This window comes from Saimiri boliviensis, chromosome 7, assembly GCF_048565385.1.
Source record: "Saimiri boliviensis isolate mSaiBol1 chromosome 7, mSaiBol1.pri, whole genome shotgun sequence".
Lineage (NCBI taxonomy): Eukaryota > Metazoa > Chordata > Mammalia > Primates > Cebidae > Saimiri > Saimiri boliviensis.
In genome coordinates this window covers 30,919,676-30,934,097 of record NC_133455.1, presented here as the reverse complement: position 1 = coordinate 30,934,097, position 14,422 = coordinate 30,919,676, and the positions used below count along the sequence as shown (strand labels likewise).

At 35.2% G+C, this 14,422-nt stretch overlaps 1 protein-coding gene across 2 annotated transcripts in view; it reads right to left on the bottom strand.

The window, feature by feature from the left end:
• Nucleotides 1–3,069: 3,069 nt before the first annotated feature.
• Nucleotides 3,070–14,422, bottom strand: part of NUP37 (nucleoporin 37) — a 44,889-nt gene continuing 33,536 nt past the window's right edge. For both annotated transcript variants that reach the window (XM_003929617.3, XM_074402330.1), the window contains exons 6-10: nt 9,968–10,058; nt 6,229–6,410; nt 5,707–5,757; nt 3,857–3,950; nt 3,070–3,330 (exon numbers count right to left, since the gene is read on the bottom strand). In XM_003929617.3, coding sequence (XP_003929666.1) covers nt 3,217–3,330; nt 3,857–3,950; nt 5,707–5,757; nt 6,229–6,410; nt 9,968–10,058 — 532 coding nt within the window. In that variant the 3' untranslated portion in view covers nt 3,070–3,216. The remainder of the gene's footprint in view (nt 3,331–3,856; nt 3,951–5,706; nt 5,758–6,228; nt 6,411–9,967; nt 10,059–14,422) is intronic.

The window sequence follows — 14,422 nt, the reverse complement described above, 5'->3', positions numbered from 1 at the left end:
ATGTCAGATTTTGGACAATTACAAAAAAACAGATACAAATGTGCAAACCAGATTTCAATTTCTTCTCCACTGACATGAGATTTAAAACAGCAACAGAAACATTTCTGGGTCAGTGTCAATACGCAGTCACAAATTACCAAAGTAAGAAACAAATTGGAGTGCATGGGTGTGTGCTTTTGTGTTTTGGCATGTGAGAGATATTGAAATATTCACAACATAGAAGCCAAATCATAAAAATGAAATGGAACTTATAATCCCATCATTCTGAAAAAGTAAGATTTAGCTCTGACATCTTGCAGATTTGTGATATCCTGACTTTTGCTTCAACAGTCCTAAATAATACAAGTTTTAGAACATAAGTACAACTTTTTCTCTTTGATGTTTTAAGTGAAGCATCCTGAGGAAAACTTAAATTACAACAGAAATTTAGACATATTTATAAACAAACATGGAAAAACTAAAACCAGGACACGCAATGTGAAATATCTCATGTTATCATCAGGAATTAGAAGTGACGACCAGTAACTAATTCCTCATAAATACTTCCTCCTGTCTTAGTATAATTTAAACATATTTCAAAGAACAAAGTTTACTAAGGAAAAAAAATCACTATACAATTTCAAAATAAACAAAATAGAGTTTAACAACAAAGTGTAGTTGGAAAATGGTCCTGTAGCCTAATTTTACGATCTAAAGAAAATAAAGAGGTTAGAGTTCTCAATGCTTACACAGGATAAAGTACATTTCACTCCTGAAACTAACAGGTAAAGGCAACCCTCTCATTTCTTGAGAATGTCTTATCTTATAGTCACTATATTAATTCACAAATGGAACCACCATTTTCTTCTCTTTGAGGATAACATTTCCTGTCTTTTTGGCATAACCACATACAATCATCATGAGTTATTGATTTCCAACACAGCTTCCCCTACTGCAAGATACAGAAATCCTACTGGGTAATCTTTTTTTTTTTTTTTTTTTTGAGATGGAGTCTCACTCTGTCACCCAGGCTGGAGTGCAGTGGTACGGCCTTGGCTCATGGCAACCTCCGCCTCCAGGGCTCAAGAGATTCTCCTGCCTTAACCTCCCGAGTAAGTGGGATCACAGGCAGGTGCCGCAATATCTGGCTAATTTTGTTTTTGCATTTTTAGTAGAGATGGGGTTTCACCATGTTGGACAGGCTAGTTTCGAACTCCTGACCAAAAGTGATCTGCCTGCCTCAGCCTCTGAAAGTATTGGGATTACGGGCATGAGCCACCACACCCAGCCCTATTGGGTAATTTCATCGGACAACTTTTCTATTTTGGGTAAGACCTTATTCCAGAGAACCCATTTCTTATATATCCAAGCCCAACATATTCAGCTCCCTAATTTCCATCCCTAAATAAAACCCACCACTTCCTACATCAATTTTTTGAAGTATATGACAACCATTTTGAATACACCGGCCTTAGGGATGACTTTATTTCTTGGATATACCCTGAAATGATAATTTTTTTTTTTTTAAGAGTCACTATTGAAAGCCCTTTGGCTATCCTGATACTTTTAGGAATCCTTGCCCCATCACAGAGACTCTTAAAGAGAACCATGCCAAAATTCCCTGCTCTTTGCTTTTTCCTTTGTTAGTTCAAAATCTTCTAACAAAGGGGTAAATGAAACAATTTATATCATTTGGTTATAATATCTTACCGTATTAAATAATTGACCTGGAAATTGCTATGAAATTTTTCATCTGTACTTTTAAGCATGTAAAAGTTGAACCCAAACATCTACATGATTATAAAATTTCACTGAATTCTTTAATTACCTAGAACATTCTCCTATCTCTTAAAAATATGTTCTTGATTTTGTAAGATAATTATTTTGAGACACTTTACGAAAACTTGAGTAAAAAATATTTATTGGCATTAATTAAACATAAATCTCTAAAACCTCAAAAATAAGACTTACTCATCTCTGAAATAAATACACATCTCTAAACCGTGTGACAGACACATAGTAGGTATTTTCTTTCACCTTTATTTAATCCTTACAGCAACTCCACAAAACAATGATTTCTATCTGCATTTTACAAGAGGAAATGAAGCTACAGAGAGGGCATTAACTTACAGGAATGGACAGTTTGTCAAAATGTATTGAATTCTATATATGACTGATAAGCAGAACCATAATTTTATATGCTTCTGTCTGTATCACAATGTATTCCAAAAATGTGATACAGCTGTCTTAGGTAATGTTGATTTTTAATGATTTTTGAGAGGGTGAATACAGTTCCATTGTCACTAGGTCCCATCTCAAAAACATTTGAGTTGCTTGGTAAGAACAGTGAAGATTCATAAAAGAGGCTGTTAAAAAGGTATACACTAGAAGTCATTTTTCAAGGTAAGTTTTATCCCATATTTCAGATGTTCTAAGACTGTTAAAACACCTAGTCCAAAGGAATCTGCATAAACAGGGTTGAGTAATGTAATCAATCACATATTTAAGAAACTAAAGACCACTTTTTACATTGAGTATACATACACATATATATATACTCAACAACCACTTCAAGAGTACCCTAAGAGATTTTTTTTCTTTTGAGAGAGTGTTACTCTGTCATGCAGGCTGCAGTACAGTGGCACGATTTTGGCTCACTACAACCTCTGCCTTCCAGGTTCAAGTGATTCTCCTACCTCAGCCTCTCAAACTATGCTTGGCTAATTTATTTATTTATTTATTTTTAGTAGAGATAGAGTTTCACCATGTTGGCCAGGGTGGTCTCAAACTTCTGACCTCAAATGATCCACTCCCTTCAGCCCCCCAAAGTGTTGGGATTACAGGTGTAGGCCACTGCACCTGGACTTTATTCTCTTTTGATATATGTTTGTGACCCTGAGAATTAGAATTCTACACTCAAAGTATAGAAGACAGGATACACTTTGAATACTCCTTTTTTGATAAACTCAAAAAGCATTACTTTTCCTTAGTTATTTCTTCTCTGGAGCTGAGCTGCTGAGTCAATATATAGTTTTATAAGATGATTTAAAAAGATATATATGTATACACACAAAGAACAGAGTAGGAAAATAATTTTTCAAACCATGAATATTTTATGTAATAAAAGCAACTGAGACATTTTCTAAAGTATACAGTCTATTTGATATAAAAATAAGAAATTCTTCAAAATGTGTATTAAAAATACAAAGTTTGTGACTCTAAGGTACAGAGAAAACTTTATACTTCAGTCACCCAAAACAACAGCTTGTGGTCTCCTCCAATTACACACAGAGGGAGAGTTCGATGCCAGGAGAGGCCAGATCCAACGGGTACAGAACCCACAAGGACGGGCTATAAAATATGTGAAGAATTCAAGAAGCACAATAAGTCCCCAAAATTAATAAATCAAAATGACTTTCAAAAATATGAAATGCACTGATAAATTATCTTTGTAGCAGAAACAAAATTTAAAAATATTTTCCTTTACAGGTGAAATACACATTATTGATATGCAGCTGGAATATGGGATACAATCCATCTATGAATAACTGGTACAGTCCAGACTCCATTTTTGCTGTTGACACCAACCAAACAAGCAAAATTAATGTATTTAAATAAAGAAGAAAATATAAAAGCAACAGAAAAAATAAAAAGCTTCTTACATGAATATTGGCCAAAAAACCTGTTGTCACTGGTAATGTAAACATCAAAATACACACAAAAATAAAAAACAAATTAAGTACCTTTTCTTGCAATTTAAACAGATAACAGATACAAATGCTTTTAGTTAACAAATGACAAATTTAGACCTATGAGTGGAAAAGTCAAAAACACAAATTAAGAAAAGCACATATGTTACAAAACATTTCCACATTACCTGAGGATGTCCTAAATGATGAATTTGAAACTGGCTTGCCATTTTGCCAGGATAACCAGTGGTTGCAAACAGATTTTCACTAACAGTGGACCACCTAAGAAATAAGGAAGCATAAAAGTAAGTATCGTATCCTACAGATAACTACAAGCTTTTCTGAAGTGGGTTTTTTCTTTTTCTTTTCTTTTTTTTTTTTAAAGAGACAGGGTCTTGCTCTGTCACCTAGGCTGGAGTACAGAAGTGCTAACAAAACTCACTGTAGCCTCAAATTCTTGGGCTCAAGTGATCTTCCCACCTCAGCCTCCCTAGTAGCTGAGACTATAGGTGTGTACCATGAGGCCCATGTAAGTTTAAATTTTTTTATTTTTTGCAAGAATGGGGTCTTGCTACCTTGCCAAGGCAGGTCTCAAACTCCTGACCTCAAGTGATCCTCCTGACTTGGTCTTCTGAAGTGCTGGGATTATAGGTGTCAGCCACAGCACCTGGCCAGAAACAGGTTTCTTTTTGTATAAAACCAGTGATTTTAATAATCCTAAATTTGTTCATATGTCTTCATAATTAGACTGGGAATTCCAGGAAAATATTCCATAAATATTTTCTCATACTTTAAAATATTTATGAAGTGCTTATTTTGTGTCACTTCATTAAGTTCCAAAGTTACACAAGGTTAATAATCCTTTTTTTCACAACCCAAAAGGCTAACAGTGCGTGAGAAGACACAAATAAGGTATCAAATATGACAGCCATTCTGTCCCTTTTCCATGCTAAGTGAACCCCAACTTTGTTCGGGTGTCCAACCCCAAGGGATGAGACACAATTAGTTTAAGGCAGTCACAGCAATCTCCCATAAAAAAAGAGGGTTCCTTCATCTCCTTTTTTTTTTTTTTTTTGTTTAATTGTTCTGCAAATGGAGTAATTCTCTTATGCCTGAACTCTCACAGCCATCCAGTGACTGTGAAGCAACAAGCCCCAAATCCTTGCCACTGAGAATAGCAGAGGGAAAGGATAAAAAGGATCTGTGAATTCTTGATGACATTGATGAGCTGCTAAACAAGCCTGGAGACTACCTACAGACTTAAGTACTATAGCTCACTGATTTTAAAATTGATGTATACTTGCTCATTGGTGTATACTTGTTCACATCTCTAAAGTCAGGATGTATCTTATAATCCATGGCATTCTTAAATTTAGTCGAATGTATTTTATTCTCAATAATGATATCCCCAAGTTCTACAATTTTATTGGGGATATTTTAGATTTGCTGGAATACAGCATATTTTAGATTTGCTAGAATACAGAATATGCTATATTCTAGCAAATCTAAAATATCCCCAATAACTGGTTTTAGTCTCCTATTTGGTTTGGCTGTTACTTAAAAAGCAGAAATAATAGCTTAATGACCACACTATACAATGGAGTATTATGAAAAAGAACAAGGCAGATATGTATGTTAAGTGAAAAGTAAACACACGTTGTGGTGATATGCTATCTAGCATGACTTAATTTAACACACAACAATAAGTTCATATACATGAACATGGGCTCCCCTACATTTACATCCTTAACAGCACAGAACAATCAGGAAGCATAATATATTCCAAATTGTTGGGGTGGTAGTGGTGAAGTGGTTACATGTTTTTTTGTGTAAAGAAAATATTTGGGAAACAAATCAACTCCTTGTCTAGACCAAAAGAAAAAAGCAATGACTTAGCTGGGAAAGTAAAATAACCACTTATAAAATAATCACGGAAAAAAAGAATCCATTGCAAAGGAGACAACTACACAAGTATACCAGTGGTGGCACAGCACAACATCAAAAGATCAAATCAAAGCTCCAACAAAAACGGTATTACCTGAATAAGCAGGCTCGATCCATGTGAACAGGTCTCTTAGTTTGAGGATAACTAAAAGATAGTATTTTGCATTTTATGAATTCTGTATTAGACTCAAGAAGATGAACTTAAACTAAGATTTTAAAGGTATTTTCTCTTTATAGGACAGAATGTCCAATGTGTTTAAACTATAATACATCCTAAACAAGCAATCAGTTAAAACATGGAATACAATAAAGACACGACTTAGAACCACTACAGGGAACCATTATGCAACAAGTTTGGTGTTTTTTCCTATTTTCCAATATAAGTAAACATTGCACAGACCCACAATTTCCTCTTTTGCACTGTCCTTTCTGGGTTATTCCCAGAGTAAATTTGCATAGCAAACTTATGTTAGGTAAAAATCCATAGATCTGGCCTTCTATAGGAGAGACTTCTTTTTGCTTGACAATGTAGTCCCAGGTGTAACAGGATGGCCAAGTGGATCATTTAGCAAAGTTACTTTTCTTCTGTACTAGACAAATATAATCAAGAAAGTACCTGGACCGAGTAATATCCCAAATTAACCAATCATTTCCTGCAACAGCTCCAACTTTGAAGGTGTTTTTTAAGCACCAGTGTGCTGACATTAATGGCACTTGTTCTGATTCAAGAGATAAAATAGCCTGTTGAGCCATAAGATCATAAAATCGGATTGTTCCATTCTTCTCTGCAACCATCAGCTATAAGAAAAAAAAAAAAGAAAAAGAAACTCAGTCCCTTATCTCATTAACTATACCTGAAATGTGAGCAGATTCACTGTTACATGGTAAAATACAGGGTGGAGCATTCCTAATCCGAAAATCTGAAATGCTCCAAAAACGGAAACTTTTTGAGTGCCGACAGGATGCCACAGGTGAAAAATTCCGTATATAAGCACGTAACACAAACTCTGTTTCATGTGTGAAATTATAAAAAAAGTTATATAAAATTATCTTCAAGTCATGAGGTACATATGAGACATAAATGAATTTCATGTTTAGACATGGGTCCCATTCCCAAGATATCTCATGCATATGCAAATATTACAAAATACAAAAAAATCCCAAATCTGAAACACTGCTAGTTCGAAGAATTTCAGATAAGGATACTCAACCTATATTATAAATGAAGGATCAAATGTAAAGGAAGTAAGAGGCTATGTAACAATCTCCAAAAAATTCCCTAAGATGAAGTGAAGAGAGTGAGACAGAGTTTAAGTAACTTATCAGAGATCACATAGCTAGTAAGTGGTAAAATTGGGATTTGACTGCAGGCAGTTAACTCTTAACTCACTCTTAACCACTTCTCTGTATTCTAGGTTTCTGAGTTTAGAATCTATACCAGTGATAGGATGAAACTGGTATCTTAAGACTCAGTCTAGTAGGCAAGAAGGATCAAAGAGTAAAGAGCAAAAGACTTTAGAAACAAGCTAACGCTTGGCAAGATAGGCAAGAGAACAGAACAGGGGAGAATGCACCTTAATGAAGAGAAGAATGCCAGAGTTAGTGAAATGAAGAAAAAATTAAAAGACCTGGAATAGTTTCTGTATAGGAAAAGAAGGAATTAAAGATGATTTTAGGATTCTAAGTTTATGTGATTTAAAACAGGGACTTTCAAGCATTCTGAAGTCATGGTAACATTATAAAAAATAATGGCAAGAAATTAAGCATTAAGGTGTAAGTTTGGGGACAGAATTTGTAATAAATGTTCTCACTTGTCATGCAGGTCATAGTTTTTAAAAAGCAGTCTATTGTTATATGTGGTGATATTAACATTTTGGTAAAAACTGTGACTATTCTTTAATTAAAGGAGACTCACTGTTCTAGGGAAGAAATGTAGGCATAAAACAAAATTTAGGAACTGGATTCAGAAATAAACCTATCAATTTAGTAAGTTAGAACATTTCACTCATGCACATATGCAGAGTAAAATTCTACAGATGAAAAACTCAATGGGCCTGAAACAAATTTCCATGAAATCTCAGGGTTCAGAGAACACACTTACATATGATCTGGGGATTATCTCCTCTGTGAAAACTGTGAGAAGATTTGGTTAATCCTTCTTCATGTCATCATCCTACTTAATAGATTTTTTGATTCTAAAACTTATTATTTGTATTGCTGTGTTTACGTGTTTTCCTTCCTTATATATCAGTATACAACTTAAGAGCAGGGACTTTGTTCATTCTTTTGTTCCCTATTACAATAAAGGGTATAGTGTAGGTGAGAACTCTTGAAGCAATTCATAAACATCCGATGAAAGAAAAGTTGGCAGAGTATAAAGAGAAAGGGAACATATATGCAAAGTTGCTCAAGAGGACTCGGGAAATGCGGCTTTAAATATCAAACTAGCAGAGTTTTAAGAAGGAGGTGATCTGCAGTGTAAAAAAACTGGCTGAAGAATAAGAATGAAGAAAAAGGCCATGGGATGTGATGAAAATATTCCTGTTACCTTCTGAGAGAGTATGGAGACTGACTGAGATTGCAGAGTTAGACCAAGGGATGGGAAAAGAAGAAATGAATTTAAAAGATATAAGTGATGGAGTCAAACACTTAGAAATAAAAGGTGTGATGAACATAGTTTAAAATTTAAGGGGGAGGTGGAAAAATGTAATTTTTAAGAGAAAGAACTATGGAGCTGGGCTGCATGAATGCAAATGCCAACTCTTCCACTTACTAGCTGTGTGACCTTAGATAATTTATTTAATTTCTCTGAGCCTTAGTTTCCTTATCTGTAAAATGGGGATAATCACAGTACCTATCTCATGCTACCAGGAGGAACATACATGAAATGCTGACTATGGGCCTGTCAGAAGCAAGCACTATCAGAAGCAAGCATGATTACTGAAACTTATCTTCTTGTGCAAACTTGAGGACAAACAGATAGAGAAAAAGCATGAAGATGGCCAGGTGCGGTGGCTCAGCAATTTGGGAGGCTGAGGTGGGCAGATCACTTGAGACAAGGAGTTTAAAATCAGCTTGGGCAACATGGCGAAACTCTGTCTCTACAAAAAGTACAAAAATTACCAAAGTGTAGTGATGCATACCTGTAGCCCAATACTCAGGAGGCTGAGATGGGAAGATCACCTGAGCTCCGGACGTGAAGGTTGCAGTGAATGAAGAATGCTAGAGTTACTGGAAATGAAACTATCAAGCATGGCCCTAAGTTGAGCCATGGGCAACAGCCAGACTCTGGGCAACAGCCAGACTCTGTCTCAAAAAAAAAAAAAAAAAGTATGAAGACTTTAGAGGACTGTAGGAGCCTAAGGAACTGCCATGAACTTTAGAGAACAGATGAAGAGTTAGCTTTTTAAGAAAGATGATAGTGGTAACTTCTCAGATTCCAGGCAAAGATGCAATAAATACAGTGATGACCAGGAGAAAATACTGGCAAATGAGAGAATTCTTGTTTAATGGCTCCTATCTTCCCAATGAATCAGCATTAAGGGTAATTGATAATAAAAACTTGTAGTGTATTTTTAGTATTTTAGAAAGCTTTATTTTGAATAGGAATTGGACACTACTGTAGCTAAGAGAAATTTGCCTTATGCCACTAACGTTTTTGTTAACAGACTAGGGCTCACAAGTGTGGATGATGTAAATTTTTTTTTTTTAAAAAAACTGTTTATTGGGCCAGAAAAGGTGGCTCATGCCTGTAATCCTGGCACTTTGTGAGGCCAAGGTGAGTGGATCATCTGAGCTCAAGATTTCAAGAGCACCCTGGGTAAGATGGCAAAACCACAGCCCTACAAAAAATACAAAAAAATTAGCCAGGTGTGGTGGTATGTGCCTATAGTCCCAGCTACTCAGGAGGCTGAGGTGGGAGGATTGCTTGAGACGGGGAGGCAGAGGCTGCAATGAGCCAAGATCACACCATTGCACTCTGACCTGGGTGACAGAGTGAGACCCTGTCTATAAAAAAACAAAAACAAAAGAAAAACCAAAACAAACAAAAAAAAACCCGGCCTACTGCTACTAGATCGTGGAACACCAGTTTTTGTACTGAAATCCACTAAAAGTCAGGAAAAATGTAGTTTGAATAAAGGCCATCTATGGATGATGGCTGCCAAACAAAAACCTTAACAATTATAGAGAAACTTTTACAGTACAGGTTTCTAGACTAATCCAAATGCATTTATGCTGATTAGTACCTCTGAGATGGGAAAAACCACTGATTTTTCTCCTCTATGTATGTGATGTCTTATATCTCTATATGTCTTTTCCATCTGATAAAAGAGAGTTAAATTATACATAATTACCTTATAAGTTTCCTCAGGATGCCAGCACACACTCATGCCAGGAGAATGAAGAACAAAATGAGATGTCTGCACTCCTTCTAAGGTCCAAATCCTAACAACATAATAACAGTATAATGTTAATTGTTCTTGATATATCATTACTAAAAAATTAAATTTCCGTGAATTTATTCAAAGCTATTAACTACAGATTATAAGGCAGACATCTGTACTTAATGTATATCTTTTAAAGAAAATTATAATAACACTTTTAAATAATATGAAAGTAGTATGAAGAATTTAAATTTTATCATACTCAATCATGGACAAAAGAGTCACAGACGTTTTCCCTCTAATTAATCCAGCACAGTAACACTGTTACATGGTAATCAAATTGAATTATCTATATATTCTTTATTTTGTGGGCAAAATCTTGAGGTGTCTGGGTCACTAATCAGGTTGTCTGACTACTTTAGTAGTCATTTCGATTGACGATAATTACTACTGGGGTGCTTATAAACACACAAGCATGCATGCACACAGAATAACCACATACAAAAAAGATAAGAAGTTATTAAAATTTAGCAACATAGCCATCTTCCATATTGCTTATTCCTTCTACCTTTAGGATTCCAAGCCAGTGGATACTTCCAATTTATACCTTTTGTAATTTGGCTTACTTCTCCAGTTTTCTCTCCCCAAGTTGGCCATAGTTGATAGCTACCTGATTAAAGCTGGGTTGAAAGAACAGCCACTTGGTTCCTCCTATTCTCTCTTTCCTCAATAGTTACAAATTCATAGTAACAAGGACCAGGTTTTTCACCAACATGGCTCTCCATTTCAATTGCTTTACCATCTGTAGAAGGGGGATCAAGACTCAGAAATCTGAGTCATGGCACTAAGTTGTGAGAATTGCTATTCTTCACCCACTGCTCCTTCTCCATACTCAGCCACTGTTACAATGCACTGGCATGTAGCACAGAGTATAGCCGGTGACAGAAGTTGGTGGGAGGCTGGCAAAGTGTACACAGAATTCTGATCCTTAAGAACTGAACTTGACTGGGCACTGTAGCTCCTGCCTGTAATCCCAGCACTTTGGGAGGCTGAGACAGAAGATCGCTTGAGCCCAGAGTTCAAGACTAGCCTGGCGAACACAGTGAAACTCCATCTCTACAAAACACAAAAAATTGGCCAGGCATAGTGGCGCACACCTGTAGCCCCAGTTATTACTTGGGAGGCTGAAATGGCAGGCTGACGTGGGAGGATTACTTGAGTACAGGAGGTAGAGGCAACAGTGTACCATGTCTGCACCTCTGCACTACAGCCTGGGTGACAGAGAACCTATTTCAAAACAACAAAAACAACAGCAACAACCCAACAATAAAAAAGAACTGAACTCATTCACTGGAATTTTTCTTCTGGTTTTACAGTTTACATCTCATTAGGGACCAAAAAAACAGGTTTAACCAATTTCAGGAATTTATTTTCAATGTGCAGGCAAAAATTCATTTTAAAGAAGGTAGAATATGTATTGGATGATGCTACTACTCTGTGCCAAAACGTATTACTTCAAATACTCTTCTTCTTTGTAGAAATTATTCGGTCTCCAAATATTGAAATATCAGTTACATATAAACTAACACAAATGTTTTTCAAAATGATTATTTTTATGATTAAACAATTTAGAAGCATACTGTTTTCTTGCCAAATCAATACTTTTCATCTGTAGTTATTATATAAGGGAGACAATTACAATTTAATTGAAGAGAGGAATCACATTTAGCAAGAGTTTATGCAACTATGTTTCGCTCCCCACGATGAATCAGATTATTAATTATGGCAACTGATTTAGTATTTCTTCTCTATTGCCTTTTGCAAAATAAAGTACTGAGCTAGCATATATTTCACCAATATTGAAATAGGAGAAATTTGTCTTGAAAATTCTGCAAGTCTCATGAGAAGACGGTTTAAAACTTTCATTCTTTTGATCTTATTCTAATATGTATTGGATTTTTGTTGGCTATAATATAAATTGAGTAAATATATTCCAAAATATTTTCATGATTTTTTTCTTTCAAATGAAGGAAACAAAAGAGGGAGAAAATATGGATAAAAATACTAGATAAAAACTGTTCAGTTAATAAAGTGTATTCCTGTCCAATGAACCAAAGTTTTACCTAATTTTTAAACAGTATTTTACCCTGAAAAGAGTAAGAAATTTAAGAAAAAATACGAAACAAAAAAATCCCCTGACTTAAAAATGAGGAGGGTGATCCAGATAACTTTAAAGGGACTGGGATAAAATGATTCATAATTTATAGTTATATGCTTATTCAATAATTCTTAGTGGCTACACAGTCCAAGTACTAAGTATGTAAAATACAAAAAATTGGGCTAAAACTAGTTATCCTAACTAAATTAGCTACAGATGGTATAATTTAAGTTGTTAAGTTTTATTTTCCTTTTTGATAGATTCCTTAATTAAGTCCTTCTCAAATCCTTTTGTGGAGCTCAGCTCATTTTTCTGTGTCTTTACTACAACACTCATCTAGTTAATATTACTTACATGAGACAAAGTCACTTTTTTTTTTTGGATGTTTGATGTATACCATATGTAATAAAAGTATACAAGCCTTAAATGTACAATTCAAAGAGAATATACTCAAAAAGAATTGCGCCTAAATCAAGAAACAGTATTTCCAAGATTCCAAAAGTTGTTTTGTGCTCCCTTCCAGTTATACTTCCTTGCTCTCTCACAAAAGGTACCCACTATCCTGACTTCAATTGGCATTGCTTACTTTTGCCTATTTCTGAACATCATAAAAACAATGTCCATTTTCATATGTTACGTATTTTCTTGGTCTGACTTCTTTTACTCATCATTAGGTTTTGTGAGATTTACCACCATTGTTGCATGTTGCTGTAATTTGTTTTTTCTTATCACCTTATATAGTCTTCCATTAACTCAGTACACAACAACATATTTATTCATTCTACTGCTGATAGACATTTAGGTTGTTTCCAGTTTTTGATCATCACCAAGAATGTTGCTAGAGGCTTTCTTGCACACGTCTTTTAGTGAATATAGATACCCACATACAATCACATACACAAACACACTTGCGGGGTACAAATCTAGGCATGGAATTGCTAGATCACAGCTTACACATATATTCAACTTTGGCAGGTAGGTATCATCAAATAGTTTTCCAAGTTGGCTGCACATCATATTTCCTTTTCTCCTCCCATATTTAATTACAAGTAGAAAAAGCCAAAACTTTCTCCTATTTTCTGACAAAAACAGTCTTAATCACGTATGTGAATGGCAATGGGTACAGTTTTTGAGGTGGTCTTATTTTATAAGGTAGATTTCTCAATTCATCTTTTTTTTTTTTTTTTTGCATTTTATTTTCATGTATCTATGTATGGACAAATGTGCCTAAGTTTTAAAACAGGCGTCCCCAAACTTTTTACACAGGGGACCAGTTCGCTGTCCCTCAGACCGTTAGAGGGCTGCCACATACTGTGCTCCTCTCACTGACCACCAATGGAAGAGGTGTCCCTTCCTGAAGTGTGGCGGGGGGCCGGATAAATGGCCTCAGGGGGCCACATGCGGCCCGCGGGGCCATAGTTTGGGGATGCCTGTTTTAAAATGTGGTAAACACAATTTACAGTAGAATCTCTCTTAACTGACTCTGACATTTTTTTTTTTTTCCTTTTTCCCTCTATAGAAGTGATGGGAATGAGAAGGCTATTTCCTAATATGCCCACATGTGCATCTGTGGTATGTGTACAAAGAGAGAATACAGCTTCTTTGCTTAGCAAATCACTGTATGTGACGTAAACCCATACTTATTAATGTAATTACATAATATTATATAAACTGACAAAATACAAATATGAAAGAGCTATTTCAATGAAACTAAGTCAATGCAATCTAACTAAAGGTAACTTTCTAAAAGAAAAAAAACTCACCCAACTTAGGTTTGTGTGACAGTTATAAAAGATTAAATAATAAAAATTATAAAAATCTAGATTTATTCTGAATTAAGACTGCTTTCCTAAGTGCTATTTTCATTAAAGATGTTGTATTCTGATCATGCTTCATGCAAAAAAAAGTGGTCCCAAGCCAATCAATGGACTCATAACCGAAGGAAAAAAAGCACTGGCCTAATATCAAAAGACTGGCAAGCGGTTTTTAATATACATGGGTTATATATTAAAATAAAGCAGGTAGCCATTCTTTTACAACAATTTCCTGAGTTTAGTGACTTTTTGTTATCTAAGAAACTTTTGGTCTAGACCATGTCAGACGATAGGATTTCTACTATAACAGAAAAAAAAAAATCAAAATTTGAAAATTCTGGTTTTAATATTTCCAAAATCATTATTACTGAAAAGTCAGTTATAACCACAGAAGCACATTTTTCAGGAAAGTGGTGCATCACAGAAAAAGAAATGCTTTAAAAGCTCACAGCC